At 34.9% G+C, this 16,704-nt stretch overlaps 1 protein-coding gene across 8 annotated transcripts in view; it reads right to left on the bottom strand.

Annotated features, from left to right (window-relative positions):
* The window catches only part of UBR3 (ubiquitin protein ligase E3 component n-recognin 3), a 262,210-nt gene that overhangs the window by 7,640 nt on the left and 237,866 nt on the right, over positions 1 to 16,704 (bottom strand). For 7 of the 8 annotated variants that reach the window (XM_016950002.4, XM_016950001.3, XM_016950003.3 and 4 more), the window contains 3 exons: positions 15,333 to 15,440; positions 15,076 to 15,201; positions 2,894 to 3,073 (listed from right to left, as the gene is read on the bottom strand). In XM_016950002.4, coding sequence (XP_016805491.2) covers positions 2,894 to 3,073; positions 15,076 to 15,201; positions 15,333 to 15,440 — 414 coding nt within the window. Of the gene's footprint in view, positions 1 to 2,893; positions 3,074 to 15,075; positions 15,202 to 15,332; positions 15,441 to 16,704 lie in introns of those variants that run through there. The other variant, XR_010150127.1, reaches the window with a different exon arrangement.

Below are 16,704 nucleotides of genomic sequence, written 5' to 3'. Positions count from 1 at the left end.
AGCTACTGGATGCAGAGAGGCCTGATGATGTAAGGACTATATGTGACATCAGGTTGCTTATTTGGGAAAGTCACAGATGCATTTGCAGTCATAAGTAAAATGGTTACATCATTTTCAACAGCAGACATGAAACTGTGAATGAGAAGAAGGGTGTGTATGAGCCAGGCAGGTAAGATGTGAAAGTAGTGGGCCACCAGTTTGTTTTTTAAATCCTCCTAGCATCCTTTGCTGCTTTCTTATATTAATAACATTATAAGTTCTTTTGGAAAATAACCCCTTTTCTTGCTCCGTACAGTTCTGATGGGGCTGTCCCCAACACAAGATCCTGCCCCACCACTGGGGTATACGTATTACAACAGTTAGGCCAACCAGATTCTCTCTCCCAGGAATCTGAACCTTGAGCATGCAAATTAAAGGAAGGAAAATGGTTGAAGCTTAGTTATCTGGTGGCAGCACTTCAGAGAAAACAGAGCAGAGATCTTTGTGGTTTCTCTTCTTCCCAAGCGATGACAGTTAAGCTCTTCAATTCTGCAGGTTACCAAGTATGCTTCCAATGAATCCTGTTGTTGTTTTTTTTTTTCTGTCATAGTTTGCTTTGGTTTTCCTTATTTTAAATCAGTTGTTGTTCCCAAACAAAGAATCTTAACTGATAAAAAAATTCAGAAGTAGTAATTCACAGACAGTTTTTCAAGGGTAGTACTGTTGGACTATACAGCTCCTGTCACCATTTACCCTGCTAAGTCTCTCTATACAGATTTAACATTCCTGAGAAAGAGAATCTGGTTGACCTAGGGTCAGGATCAGGGTTAGGAACACAAGAGTGGAGCAGGGACACAAGGGGGAATACAGGTCAAATGGTGGTGTACTTACATAACTGGCAAAAATTCTGCATTAGCATAAATTAATAAATTAATCAAATGTCTACTACACTGCCTCTACAATAATTATCACCTAATTATATGAAAAGATTAAATATTTTTAAATGATAAATTCTTATTTTCCATCAGCATACATACAATAATCATTCATCTAAAATGTAGGCTTGATTTTAACCTATGGCTCGTATGAAGACAGACAAACTCTGGGTGTGCTCATCACTTTTTTCCCTGCCTTGGTTCTACAATTATACCCATCTCTTACTCCATGTCATCCTGCATAGGTTTTCAGACATCAAAGTATGATGTCAAATTATTGCTATATGCTCTGTGAATAAAGAAATTACTAGACAGGAAGATATTTGTATATGTAATATGCAAGATTCAATTAACTTGAATTTCCCTTTCCTTTTTTTTTTTAAAAAAAGGGTATAAAATGAGATAGATAGCATCTTTTTAAGGATTTCAGCAAAAAATGGAAAAGAACAAAAGCAGAGACATTTATAACTTATGCTTATCTTTTATTATTCACTCCAATGTTTTAAAAATGAAACCTAGTCTGACACATCCATCTGAAATATTAATTTTTTATTGTCCCTTTGATGTTCAAAATTAAAATTCTCATTTTCCCTGAAACTTGGCTCCCCTTTAATATGTTCTATTTCTGCCAAAGACACCACCCCACAACTTAATTGTTCTACAAATATATATTAGGTGACTAGTATATATGAGGCACTTTCTAGAAAGCGGGGATAAATAAGAAACAATTTCTGCTTCGTGGAGCCCGCATTCAGATACATTAAAGAAACAAATGTAATGAACATGGCAACTGTTAGAGACAGTCACAAAAGTACAGCCTTATAGAACAACAGAAAAAAAAGGGATTAGGATGTAAGGAAGATGGACTATCAGACAAATCTTCATGGAGGAAGTCACATTTATCTTAGCAAAGGTAAATGTTACTTAGCAAACAGTGATTATTAATTCAACAGAAGGGTAGGAAGGTTGCTTTAGTAACAGCAATAAGTAATGTTCTAGAAGTTTAAAAATGTATAGCATACTTATGAAACATTCTTTTGCGATTTGAGCAAGGTAATGGCAGAGGAAGGCTATACGATGAGATGGAAAGGCAAGCAAGATGGTGAAGATCCTTGAGTGCCATGCAAGGAGTCCGTACCTTCTTCCATAGGCAATGGGGCATCAGCAATGTGTTTAAGCAGCCGCATGTTCCTACTGTAGCTGTATATACTAGACACTACTCTCCTAATGATTGGCATTCAAGATCTTAAAGTCATGTACATCTGGTCACCAAGTCCTATATTTTTCTCAAATGTCTCTTACATTAGTTACTTTCCAAGTTTTACAATCAGAAAAAGAGTCTAGATTTTTTTCACCACCTAAATATTTTCTGGCTTCCCTTTATCCTTACTTTAATTTATCCACTAAAAAGACACCAGAATTACTCCCCAAAATACTACTTTCATCACATTATTCAATTTTAAAAAACTGTAGTTCTAGAATTCTGAGCCTCCAACCATGGCATACACAGCCACTCACTGCTGTTCCCACTCTACTTATCTTCAATACAAACCCTTTAACTAGCTGAGCTGGTAGCATAGGCCCAACAAATTTTAAAGTTAAAGACATGATCTTTTAGATTTGCTAGTCCAATTTGTTTTAAAAATATAAGCCAGTTCTTCAAACAAAAATGTAAATTCCTTGTCTACCTTAAAATTCCTTTGTATCTACCAAGTCTAATCCTATGATTACTTAAGGTATTCAATAAAAATCTGCTGACCCCAAACAAACTAAAAGTATTGACTAATGCCTTACCTTTGTTAGCTGAAATATTTCTTCCATTATAAATACAATCTACATAAGTAAACAATTTTTTCAATTTAATCAAGTTTTATAATTGCTGTCAAAAACAGATGACCTAAAATTTAACAGTCTTCGTTATTCTCTTACCTATTAGCATATCACCACTGTGACAAGCTAGTACAACTCTTTTAACATACCTTTCCTTGTTCTGCATGTCTTTCAGTAAATGATTTTATCTCAAAACACCACTGAGTTATAATATCAAATGCTGGAACTGGCCAATCCAGACAGGAGGCACTGATGAATGGATGTTCTGTTTGGTAAAACGTTGGCAGAAGTCCCAGGCAGCTGGCAAGAACTGAAAATTCTTCTTCTTCCTTTTAGACATGAAATAGGAAATTCTGAAAATATTTCATCAAGAACATTTCCTATTACATAAAAGGTCACCCTCATCAATTACTTTGAGACAATAAGAAAACTTTCTTAACTGAGTCAACTGAAAAAAAGTGAAGGGAGTAGGAGAAACAAGAGAGAAAACGGTTCCTAGCTGTTATATCTAAATATCCCCAAAATACATCTCTTTGAAATATAACTCCTAAATGTCATCTGCTTCTTTTATACATTTATTTTTTAAATAGAGTTGTTATATATCTAATGGTTCTATAGAACCTAGCTACTCTATGAAAGCAAATGTTAATTTGGGGCAAAGAGAAAGTTATTTCTGGTTTAAAACATTTAGGTTGTCAGTGTGGATAAGGAACAATAATAAAAACATGGAATTCACGGAGAGTACTAAATAATGTGCCTAGACTTTGAATGAGTGTGAAACAAAATCAGTTTTAAAAAGGGGGGTGGAATTGTTAGGAGCCAGGTAATCCAAAGCTCTATTTGCTAATAAAAGTACCAGAGATATCAGTGACCAAGAATTCATATCTTAAAAGTTGATATTTAAAGAAGCTTATTAGTCTTAGAAACACAGAAATATATTCCCCAATCCCTCTTTAACCAAAAGACCACATAAGAAGCTAATGTGTCTACTCTCCCTTGTCCACAGAATCAATTCCTATTATCCTCCAAATTCCAGCTCACTAGGGAAGCCTTCCCTGACAGACACCATTTAATGAAACCTCAGACCACTCAGCTCCATTCAGATATAATTAGTCCTTCAAACCTTGTAAACACTTTTATTCTTGCATTTATGTTCCTATTACTTTTTTTTTATTTTATTATTATTATGCTTTAAGTTTTAGGGTACATGTGCACAATGTGCAGGTTAGTTACATATGTATACATGTGCCATGCTGATGTGCTGTACCCATTAATTCGTCATTTAGCATTAGGTATATCTCCTAATGCTATCCCTCCCCACTCCCCCCACCCCACAACAGTCCCCAGAGTGTGATGTTCCCCTTCCTGTGTCCATGTGTTCTCATTGTTCAATTCCCACCTACGAGTGAGAATATGCGGTGTTTGGTTTTTTGTTCTTGCGATAGTTTACTGAGAATGATGATTTCCAATTTCATCCATGTCCCTACAAAGGACATGAACTCATCCTTTTTTATGGCTGCATAGTATTTCATGGCATATATGTGCCACATTTTCTTAATCCAGTCTATCATTGTTGGACATTTGGGTTGGTTCCAAGTCTTTGCTATTGTGAATAGTGCCGCAATAAACATACGTGTGCATGTGTCTTTATAGCAGCATGATTTAAAGTCCTTTGGGTATATACCCAGGAATGGGATGGCTGGGTCAAATGGTATTTCTAGTTCTAGATCCCTGAGGAATCACCACACTGACTTCCACAATGGTTGAACTAGTTTACAGTCCCACCAACAGTGTAAAAGTGTTCCTATTTCTCCACATCCTCTCCAGCACCTGTTGTTTCCTGACTTTTTAATGATTGCTTTAAAATCAAATTTGCCTTCTCCATAAAACTGTGAGTTCTCTGGAAGTAGGAACTCTGTCCTCCTAATGCTGGCACATAGCAGACGTTCAACAAATGTCTGCAAAACTAATTATGCACATTAAGTACAAAATTCTGAAATATGCTACAAAGAAGAAATGCAGATGAAAAAGAAAAATTATATGCAGGCTGAGAAACATGTTAATTTTCAAATATCTAGAAATTTACAAATCTTCCATTTATATAGTTTAACAAAGAAGGAATTTTTAAAAACTTTACTGAGCTATAAATCCACATACCATAACATTCAACCATTTTATGTATAGTTTAATGAATTTTGGTAAATGTATAGTCATGCACCCACCATCACAATACAGTTTTAGAATAATTCCATCACGCCCTAAAATTTGCTTATGTTCCTATGCAGTCAATCCTGGCCCCTACTCTTTGGACCCAAACAGCCACTGATATTTCTACTATTAAAATCATACAGGATGTAATCTTTTGTACCTGGCCTCTTTCACTTATTTTGAGACTCATTCATGTTATACCACATTTTGTTCATGCATTCACATGTTGATGGTTGTTTCCAGATTTTGACTATGAATTTGGCTATTATGAACATTCATTTAGAAGTCTAAATGTAGACATATGTTTTCATTTCTTCCAGTTGATACTTAGCAGAACTGCTGGGTTGTATAGTAAGCATATGCTTAATATTTTTAAAAACTGCCAAACTTTTTCCAAATTGACTATACCGTTTTGCATTCCTATCAGTAATGAATAAGACTTCTAGGACTTCAAATCCTCGCCAACACTTGGTATTATCACTTGTGATATTAATTGGTACTTCTCTAATGAACAAGGATGTTGAGTATCTTTTCATCTACTTGTTGGCCATTCATATATATTCTCTTAAGAAGTATCTATTCAAGTGTTTTGCCCACTTTTGTGTTGGGTTTTTGTTTTCTTACACTTGAGTTAAAAGAATTTTTGACACATTCTGGATACAAGTCAAGTCTTCTTTCACACAGCTAGAAAAAAATTTTAGGTATAAGCCACATACCATAAATGTTACTCTTTTAATATATACAATTCAGTGGTTCTCAGTATATTCATGAAATTGTGCAAGCCTTGCCAGTATCAAATTCCAAAATATTTTCATCACCCCTATTGTAATTTGAATTATGTTATTAATTTCATTTTCAGATTGCTCACTGCTAGTGTACAGAAATACAGTGAAATTTTTGTACATCTATCTGTATCCTACAACCTTGCTGAACTTATTAGCTCTAATAGGTTTCTTTGGAGATTCCTTATGGTGTTCTAGAGGTAAGGTCATTTTATTTGCAAACGAACTGTTTTACCTCTTCCTTTCCAATCTGGATGTCTTTTTTTCTTTTTCTTGCCTACCTGCCTTGCTAGAAAATTTAGTACAATGCTGAAAAGTGGTGAGAGCAGGCATCCTTGTCTTGTTCCAATCTTGTTCCTGTCTTTCACTATTAAGCATGATGTTAGCTAATAGTTTTTGATATGCTCTTTATCAGGCTGAGAAAATTCCCTTCTATTCCTAGCTTTGTGAGTGTTTTTACCATGAAAGTACATTAGATTTTGTTAAATGCTTTTCTTTGACAAATGAAATGATCATATGGTTTCCCCTCCCATTTATTCAATTAATATGTGAACTAAATTAATTGACTTTTGTTGTCAAACCAACTATGCATTCCGGGATAAACCCATTTGGTCATGCCCATGTTCAATGCAGCATTAGTTACAATAGCAAAGATATTAATCAACCTAAGTGTGCATTGATGGATGAGTGAATAAAGAAATAGCCCTCTGTATTCAGGAGTTCCATATCCATGTACTCAACCAGCCATACATCAAAAATATTTTTTTAAAAAATAACAATAAAATACAAATAATATAATAACTATTCGTATAGCATTTATATTAGGTATTATAAGTAATCTAAGGTGGAGATGATTTAAAATATACGGGAGGGTGTGCATATGTTATAAGCAAATACTACACTATTTTATGTAAGGGACTTGAACATCTAAGGCTCTTAGTATCTGGAGGGGGAACAAATCCCCTACAGATAGCGATGGATGACTGTATACACATGAAATATTATTCAACCTAAGAAAAGAAGGAAATGCTGTCAATTTGTCACAACATGAATGAATCTGAAGGACATTATGTTAAATGAAATAAGCCAGTCACAGAGAGACAAATACTGCATGATCTCACACTGGAATCTTAAAAAGTAGAAGCAGAGTAGAACGGTGGTTGCCAGGGTCTGGGAGAAATGGGGAGATGTTGGCCAAAGGGTACAAACTCTGTTATAAGATGAATAAGTTCTGGAGAGGTAATGTACAGCATGATGATTATATTTAATAATACTGTATTGTATACTTGAAATTTGCTAACAGAGTAGGTCTTAAATGTTATCAGAAAACAGATAACTATGTGAGATTATGGATATGTTAATTAGCCTGATTGTGGTCATCATATACAATGTATACATATATATCAAAACATTACATATTGTATACTATATATATAATTTTTACTTGTCCTTAATATTTATAACTCAAATATTTCTTGTACCTCAATAAAGCTAAAAGAAAAATACCCATTTGGTTATAGTGTATTATCCTTTCTATTGCTAATATTTTGTGAAGGCTTTTGCTTCTATGTTCATGAGAGACATGGGTTTGTAGTTTTTTTCATAATGCCTCGTTCAACTATCAGGATAAAACTGGCCTTATAAATTGAGTTCAGAAGTGTTCCTTCTTCCTTTATTTTCTGAAATAGGTTGAGGAGTATTGGTACAATTTCTTTCTTAAATGTCTCAGAGTTTACCACAATGTTATCTTTGTTGGTATAAAGTTCCTGATATTTCTTTTCTGGATGCATAACAATTATATAAGTTTGATAACTAAATTAATTCTTGATTGATATACATATATTCAGATTTTCTATTTCTTCTTGAGTCAGTTTTAGTAATTTGTATCTTTCAAGAAATTTAACCATTTTATCTAAGTTGTCAAACTTGTTGGCAAATGTTACCTATATATTCTCTTATGGCTCAATATGGATGTCTTCTCTTTCATTCCTGATACTGGTAATTTGTACCACCTCTCCCTTTTTTTTCTTATCAATCAGCTCTCTTCCAGCTCAGCTGAGCTCCTGTCATCTGGGTTTTACTGATCTTTGTAAAGAACCAGATTTTGGACTCATTCATTTTCTCTACTGTTTTCACTATTACAACTTCACTGATTTCTGTTCTGATTTTTATTATGTCTTTTCTTTTACTTGCTTCAGGTCTAATTTGCTCTATTTCTAGCTTCATATGGTAGAAACTTAGATAATGATTTAGATCTATCTTCTTTTTAATTTTTATGCGTTCATTTTTTAATTTTTTTGAGACAGGGTCTCGCTCTGTCGCCGAGACTGGAGTGTAGTGGCACAATCTCGGCTCACTGCAACTTCTGCCTCCAAAGTTCAAGTGATTCTCCTGCCTCAGCCTCCTGAGTAGCTAGGACTACAGGTGCACACCACCATGCCCAGCTAATTTCTGTATTTTAGTAGAGACGGGGTTTTACCATATTGGCCAGGCTGGTCTCAAACTCCTGACCTCGTGATCTGCCCGCCTTGGCCTCCCAAAGTGCTGGGATTACAGACGAAAGCCACTGTGCCTGGCCCTTCTTTTTTCAAATAAAGTATTTGAAGTGATAAATACGCCTCTAAGAACTGCTTTAGCTGGATCCCACAATTTCAGTATATTGTGTTTACATTTTCACTCAGTTAAAAATATTTTCTAGGCTGGGTGAGGTGGCTCATGCCTGTAATCCTAGCACTTTGGGAGGCCAAGGTGGGTGGATCACTTGAGGTCAGGAGTTCAAGACCATCCTGCCCAACGTGATGAAACCCCATCTCTACTAAAAATAAAAAAAAAATAGCCAGGCATGGTGTTGGGCACCTGTAATCCCAGCTATTCAGGAGGCTGAGGGAGAAGAATTGCTTGAACCCAGGTGCAGAGGTTGCAGTCAGCTGAGATCACACCACTGCCCTCGAGCCTGGGCAACAGAGGGAAACTGTCTCAAAAAAAAAAAAAAAAATTATTTCCTTGTGATTTCTGCTTTGATCCACAAATTACTTAGAATTATGATGCTTATCACAGATTTGATGATTTTCTATCTGTTATTAATTTCTAATTTAATTCTGTGTAGTCAAAAAACACACTTTATAACTCACTTCTTTGAAAATTGATACTTTACGGCTTGACACATGGTTTATTCTAATGAACGATATTCCATGTGTAGTTGTATATATATAATATATATTCTGCTGTTTGTTGGAGAAGTTATAGATGTAGTTATGTCATAATGGTGTTGTTCAGGTCTCTTTTATCCTAGTTGATTTGCTCTCTACTTGTTATTGATTACTAAGAAGGCACACTGAAGTCTCCAAATATAATGTAGATTTGTCTGTTTCTTCCTTCAATTCTGTCATTTGTTTATATAATTTGGGGCACTGTTATTTTGTGCATATATGTTTACAATTATTATATCTTCTTGCTCTATTGAGAGAGGGAATTTATTTTACATGTAATGCACAAAATAACTTGGGAAGATGGGAACTGCCAATGGTAGAAAAATAGCAACATTTTTCCAGCTTATGATAGGAAACTCAAAAAATGTTTTGTGTGGCAAGGAACAGCATAGCCTGGGTCCAGATGTTAACAGTGTAGGGTCAGGGTTCAAACTAAATGTTTTCAAATTCTGCCTGCTTTACTTACGAGGTGTGAATCTTGAGCAAGTTACTTCATCTCTGTGCGCCTGCTTCCTTGTCTGGAAAATGAGGATAATAGCTACCTCTCAGTTATAATGAAGTTTATTATTATTATTATTATTTTTTTAGAGACGGAGTCTCGCTCTGTCGCCCAGGCTGGAGTGCGGTGGCGCGATCTCGGCTCACTGCAAGCTCTGCCTCCTGGGTTCACGCCATTCTCCTGCCTCAGCCTCCCAAGTAGCTGGGACTACAGGCACCGCCACCATGCCTGGCTAATTTTTGTATTTTTAGTAGAGGCGGGGTTTCACTGTGTTAGCCAGGATGGTCTCGATCTCCTGACCTTGTGATCGCCCACCTCAGCCTCCCAAAGTGCTGGGATTACAGGCATGAGCCATTGCACCCAGCCTATAATGAAGTTTAAATGAATTAAAATGCAAAGCACTTAAACAGTGCTTAGCATGTAGTCAATGTGTAGTAAATGCTAGCTATCATTATTTTTTCATGGGAAAATTATTCTGACAGAAGAAGAAAAAAGGAGATATATTAATGTTCTTCAAGTTTTATGGAGGTGGGGGGGGCTAGATAATCATGAGCCCCTCAGAGAATCTTATAACTATCTTCTTCCAATAAAAATGCACATACACAAACTACTTTACAAACAATGCTATGGAACTTAAAAGTTATGTGAAGCTGCTCTATTTAGAATTCCGGAGTTAGAGAATAAATGAGACAGATTCATTTAAGAAGAGAGAAAAGATAAGGGAACTATATAGGTTACTATCATTAGTCCTAACATGGTGGTAGAAATAGTGCTAGACTAAGATATTTAACTAAATTAGGAAGTCTAATAGATTACTGTGGAGAACAAGCTTGCTGTGTTAGAACATCTACTAGTTACCATTCTTGATTATTTCCTATGCTTAACAAAATGTTTGATTAAAAAATGTAGCTTGATTAAAGCTACATTATTTTAATGATTAAAAAATAAGCTTGAGAATCTCCAGACTATTAGAAAGAATAACTGAATTTAGCAGGACAGCTAAATGTCTAAGATTAATGTTCAAAAATTCCATTAAGTTTCTACATTTTGGCGACACATAGAAAACATAACTCTTAAATGATTCTATTTATAATAAAAGCAAAAAAAAAAAGGCACGGGATACGTAGAAGCATTTTTTTTGCGGGGGGTGGGGTAGGGCACTACCTATCACTTCCACGGCTCAAAATAGTACTGGATGTGCACTAAGACAACAGAGAAATAAAGACTTAAAATGGGACATATAGTATTTTCAGATTATATGATCATAATTATATAGAATACCTAAAATAATAAAAAGGCAAATTATTAGAATAAAAAACTTTGCAAGTGGCCAGTCAGAAAACTATATAAAAATCAATGGTATTTGTACATGCCAGTAAAAATTAATCAGATAATGTAACAGAAGATATCATTTAAATAGAAATCACAACCATAAAGCCTCTAGAATTAATTAGCTTTATAAAAAAAAATGCTCCAGACTTGGACGATTAAAAAATTCTATTAAAAGTGTTGTAATCCAAGCACTTTGGGAGCTGAGGGGGGTGGATCACTTGAGGCCAGGAATTCGAGACCAGCCCGCCTGACCAACATGGTGAAACCCTGTCTCCACTAAAAATACAAAAAAAACTAGTCGGATGCGGTGGTGTGCACCTGTAATCCCAGCTACTTGGGAGGCTGAGGCACAAGAATTGCTTGAACCCAGGAGGTGGAGGTTGAAGTGTGCTGAGATCGTGCCACTGCACTCCAGCCTGGGCAACAGAGTGAGACTGTCTTCCCCCACCCCCCCAAAAAAAAGTATTAAAACACCTGACTAAATGAATGTATAAACCATGTTCAATGTCTTAAAACTATAAATTGAAGATAATTCCAAACTAAAATCTTGTAGGATTTGGGAAGTAACTTGACAGATTAAAAAATGTATATAAGAATAAAAGCTTGGCTGGGTGTGGTGGCTCACGCCTGTAATCCCAGCACTTTAGGAGGCCAAGGCGGGCAGATCGCCTGAGGTCCAGAGTTCGAGACCGGCCTGGCCAACATGGTGAAGCCCTGTCTCTACTAAAAATACAAAAATTAGCTGGGTGTGGTGGTGGATGCCTGTAATCCCAGCTACTTGGAAGGCTGAGGTAGGAGAATTGCTTGAACCCAGGAGATGGAGGTTGCAGTGAGCCGAGACCACGCCACTGCACTCCAGCCTGGGCGACAAAGCGAGTCTCTGTCTCAAAAAAATAAAAAAGAATAAAAGCTCATATATAGCAAAAAAAAAAAAAAAAAATTAGAAAAAGCAAAAAGACGTCAAGAATAAATTGGACATTCACACTATCAGATATAATGTCTACAATAAAACCACAGTAATTAAAACAAACTGCTGCTAGTACAGAAACAAATAGCTTAATAGTATATAATAATCCAGAAATTTGAAAACTTGATACCATGAAAAATCAGTCCAAAAAAGTTACATTATTTCATAAATAATTTGTACACAGTGCTGGAAAAACTGTCTTATCAAATAGAGAAAAAATTAGAGCTTTACCTCATACCACACCACAAAATAAACTCCAGACTGAATTAAAAATCTAAATGTGAAGATAAAACTATGAAAATAATAGAAGAAAATACAAAATAAATTTATAATTTTAGGCTGGAAAAGGATTTTTTTTAATTTTTAATTTTTGTGGGTACATAGTAGGTGTGTATATTTCTGGGGTATATGATGGAAAAGAATTTTTAAAATAAGATTCTAAAAGTACAAGTCATAAAGAAAAAGGTAATCGTTCTAACAACATTAAACTGAAAAATTTCTATTCCACAAAGGACACTATGGCTAAACAAAGCCAGTGAAAAGATATCTACTATGCTTAAAAACAGAATGAAGATAATCACAGAAACTCAATTTTTAAAAATGGCCAGACTAGGAACAGAAAGTATACAGAGGGAAATTTAACTGGCTAAGTATATGAATATATGAAATTGCATTTATAATTAGAGAAATGCAAATTAAATTAACCATAAGCATATGCTCTGTACTCAACTGACTGCCAAACATTACACACTGGCTAAGAAGAACTGCTGGCAAGTATATGGGGGAAAACAAGAATCCTCTTGCACTGCAAATGGGAATATAAGCCTTGAGCAGCCATTCAGAAAAACAAATAGGTAGAATGTGTCCTATGGCTCCAACAATCCCACAGCTGGTACACAGCCCAGCGAAACTTTATATTAAAGAAATCTTTATATTACAATATACAAGATATTAGGTTCATAGCAACGGTTAATTTTTTTCCAGGGAAGCAAAGAGTTGGAGGCAGCCTGGATGTTCATCAGTGAAAAATAAATCGATGTGGGAAAAATATATTGGAAGATGACAGCATGAATATGCTGGACAAAAAGATGATTTATGTTCCTGGTAGGACAGTGTGAGACAGGATTTATGTCCCAAACAAGACAGCATGAGATTTCATCATGCTACTCAGAATGGTGTGCAATTAAAAACTTACGAATAGTTTTTTATGGAATTTTTCATTTAATATTTTCAGATTGCAGTATACCATGGGTAACAAAAGCCACAGCAAAATCGCAGATAAGGGGGTACTACTGTATACACAAACAAAGTAAGATTACACAGATGACAGAAACTAAATAAAAGGAGAACAAATTTCTATCTAAAGCTCTGATCTCACTTTTCTCACTTCAGTTGAACAGGTCCGCCTCAAGGGTCCAACTATCCCTCAATCTGAATATACACAAAGTACTTTCATTCCATCCCCTGTGCATCTGCCCTGTATTTCCTCCTTCTATTAAGTTTTCCCTAAAAGTTCATGTCTCTCGGTCTCAAGAAACAAGTATAGTATGATTCTTCCTTTTCTCTTGATTCTCACACATTCAACTAGTTGTCAAATCCTATTTTATCTCTGAAATCTCTAATCGCTCTCCAGCCTCTTCTATTCCCAGTATGTCCTTTCCTAACTGGTCTATTCTGTTCCCATCTGTCTGTTCTTCACAATCTGTCTTATACTAGAATGAGGTTTTATCCTGAAACACAATTTGAATCATATCATATTTTTGTCTAACATCTTTCAATGGTCCAAATTCCCTCATATGAAATTCAAGATCCATTACAACTATATTTTAATCTCTTTCTTCACTATGTCACACTGTTCCTTTCTATTGCAACATATTGAATGTATTTCTTTCTTGGTCTAAATATGTGTGGTATTCCACTACAGGCATCACTGTACACTCAAACACCAGACCAACTTTCAACGCCCAGCTCAAGAAGTTCTGCCTCCACATACTTTCCAACTTATGGGCAAAAAATACTCTCTCATAAAAACAAATGACAAAATAAGCCATAAGGTAACAAGAACAGAGAGAACCACAGCCAATGGCCTTTAAATGTGAAAAAAGTACAGGTGGTAAAAGAAGTTGATTTTGTTTGGTTACTCTTCTCCATGCTTGAGGATGCCCATATGCCAGAAAGAAACACACTTTTTTAAAATATAAAATTTAAAAACTGTGAAAGAAAATATCTAATGAATGATTATCCTAAGAATTTGTTCAACATCTTATAACTCTAAAAAGAATGTTTTGGTGACAAATATGCAGCATATGTCTTGAAGCACTTGATAAAAACGAAAGAATTCAAAACTATTTAATGTAATGGTGAATTACTTAAGAAAAAGGGAACACAAAACTGCTTAATTCTGATGTACTTCAGGATTCAAAGGCCATAAATATGATAAATGTTTAATTTCCACATCAAATTCCCTAGAACTGAATGGCAGATAAGTCAGGATCACATTCCTATAAGCACAGTTTGGGTTTACTTACCTTCTGGTTTCCTACCCTGTCACTTTCTTGCCCACTCATATCAATCCACAGTTTTATGAAATAGATTAAACCAGTGATAATTCATTCACCCATTTTAATACAACTGGCTACAAACTGAATACTGCTATAAATGCTGTCATATCTTCAACCAACCGGTTTTCTGACCAACATAACTTTTAAAAGAATATTAAAAGCAGATGATGTTAGGGATACAAATGTCAATAAGACTGAATCCTATGGTCCTATTCATCAAGTACTGGGAATGTATCATCATTGATCTAATCCAAAGCTGCTCAAATATCCAATATTAGTAATATTATCATAAAAATGGGTGGATGTTAACAAATACAACAAAAATAGTAAATATCCTAAATATTTATTCCTTTAAGCTAGATTAACATATAGTCATATGACAGTTACATATGTACTACACTACATACCAGTATATTTAAAACAAAATAGCTTATTATAAAAACAAGGCTTGGCTAGTGCGGTGGCTCATGCCTGTAATTCCAGCATTTTGGGAGGCCGAGGCAGGTAGATCACCTGAGGTCAGGAGTTTGAGACCAGCCTGGCCAATGTGGTGAAACCCTGTCTCTACTACAAATACAAAAATTAGCTGGGCCTGGTGGTGTGTGCCTGTAATCCCAGTTACTAGAGGGGCTGAGGGAGGAGGATTGCTTGAACCTGGCAGGCGGAGGTTGCAGTAAGCCGAGATTGTGCCACTGCACTCCAGTCTGGGCAACAGAGAGAGACTCCATCTGAAAAAAAAAAAAGCTCCCTCTTACATATCCCAAATTATCTACCTGGCAGCCAGGTAAATCTTCCCCAAAAAGGTGGTGCTGAAGAAGGCTGGTGATTCTGAGAAAAGGTAAGCAGAAGTCCTGTAAGCATTTTTCCATGGATTCAGGAGACCAAGAAATAGGGTTAACCTAAAGTTAAAAAAGAAAATTTGAACAAGTCAGTCTACAATAAAGAGTTTTTAAAAATTACATTCATAATGGCAAGAAAATGTAAATTTTTTACTAAATAACCGCTACATCTGATTTTTGCAAAAACATACCATTGCACATTCCTGAGTTCCTTCTTCATGGTATAACTTTCCTTTAAATAGTTCACTTATCACAAAGCTCAGTAATACTTCGTAAGACTTTTCTGCATCACATGTACTCTGAAAAAATTAAAATATTGGTTACACTGGTCACTGAAAATTATAAAAAATTTACATTGGAAATAATTTTTAATGAGTAGAGTAAAACTGTGATTATATTATTTTTCAAGCATATGAGTTTCAATTCTTCAAAATTTGGGTAAAACTGTACACCTCTGGATTCACAATGAAACTGGGTAGTTGGTCAAAGCTATTCCAACACTTCTTTAAAAGACAGCATATAAATTACATAATTATATGTAAATAAACATATGTAAATCATGTTTTTTGACCAAGTAATTCCCACCCCTGGGAATTCTTTCCAGGGATATAATCCAAAAGAAAAAAAAAAGCTATATGTACAAGACATCCAGTACAGCACTATTACAGCAAGAAACTAGAAATGACCAGCAAGACTGAGGGAGTTACCTAAAAAATGGAATACCAACTTAAAAAACATTTTCTAAGCAGCGAATGTGGCAAATTTAAGCTGTACAAAAAATATTTACAATGTGAAAAGAGCCAAATTTAAAAAATATATAGCCATTATAGTGGTATAATATATGCATATAACATATGCATACAATAGAAAAAATATAGACCACAAATTTTTTTCATTTACAATTTCCCTCAAATGTCTTTGAGGATTTATTAAAATAATACACTATAAAAATAAAATAGGACAATATATTTATTACAGAATATGCAGATAATGACATTAAGTAACAGTCTACAAGTTGATCTTAGTGTCCTACTTCCATTTTTATCAGAAAGAAAAAATAATGGCTTTTTATGAATTCAAATTTATGTCAATAAGATCTTTATACATAAAGAAATGCAGTTCTTTTTATATTCACTGAAATATAAAGTGTAACATGCAAATTACCATAAAATGTAAATTGGGATAAAGTCAGAACTGCTATGATGTCCTTTATTCTACTTATTAACTATACTTTTAAAATCCTAAAATATAGGAAGGGATAAACACCACAGAATGTAAGTTTAACCTAAACTTTTAAGGCACTGATAGTTTGGATCAGAGAATTTATTATTGGATGATATTTGGTCTTTCTATAGTTCCTCATTGTTTCGTTCATGTTACTGTGCTCTTTCCAACTAGACTGTAAATTCCAAAATATCATGAACTATGCTTTTTATTTCCCATGTATCCCTCTGCATAACAAAAATCTGAGCAAGAAATACCTGCTAATTAACTGATGAAATTTATTTTGGTAATACTGAAGTTTTGGAGTATTGGACCTTGGAACTTGCTTGGGTGTGCCTC

This window comes from Pan troglodytes, chromosome 13 (genome assembly GCF_028858775.2).
Source record: "Pan troglodytes isolate AG18354 chromosome 13, NHGRI_mPanTro3-v2.0_pri, whole genome shotgun sequence".
Taxonomy (NCBI): domain Eukaryota; kingdom Metazoa; phylum Chordata; class Mammalia; order Primates; family Hominidae; genus Pan; species Pan troglodytes.
Note: the sequence above shows the minus strand (reverse complement) of the source record. Positions and strands in the feature narration are given on the sequence as shown.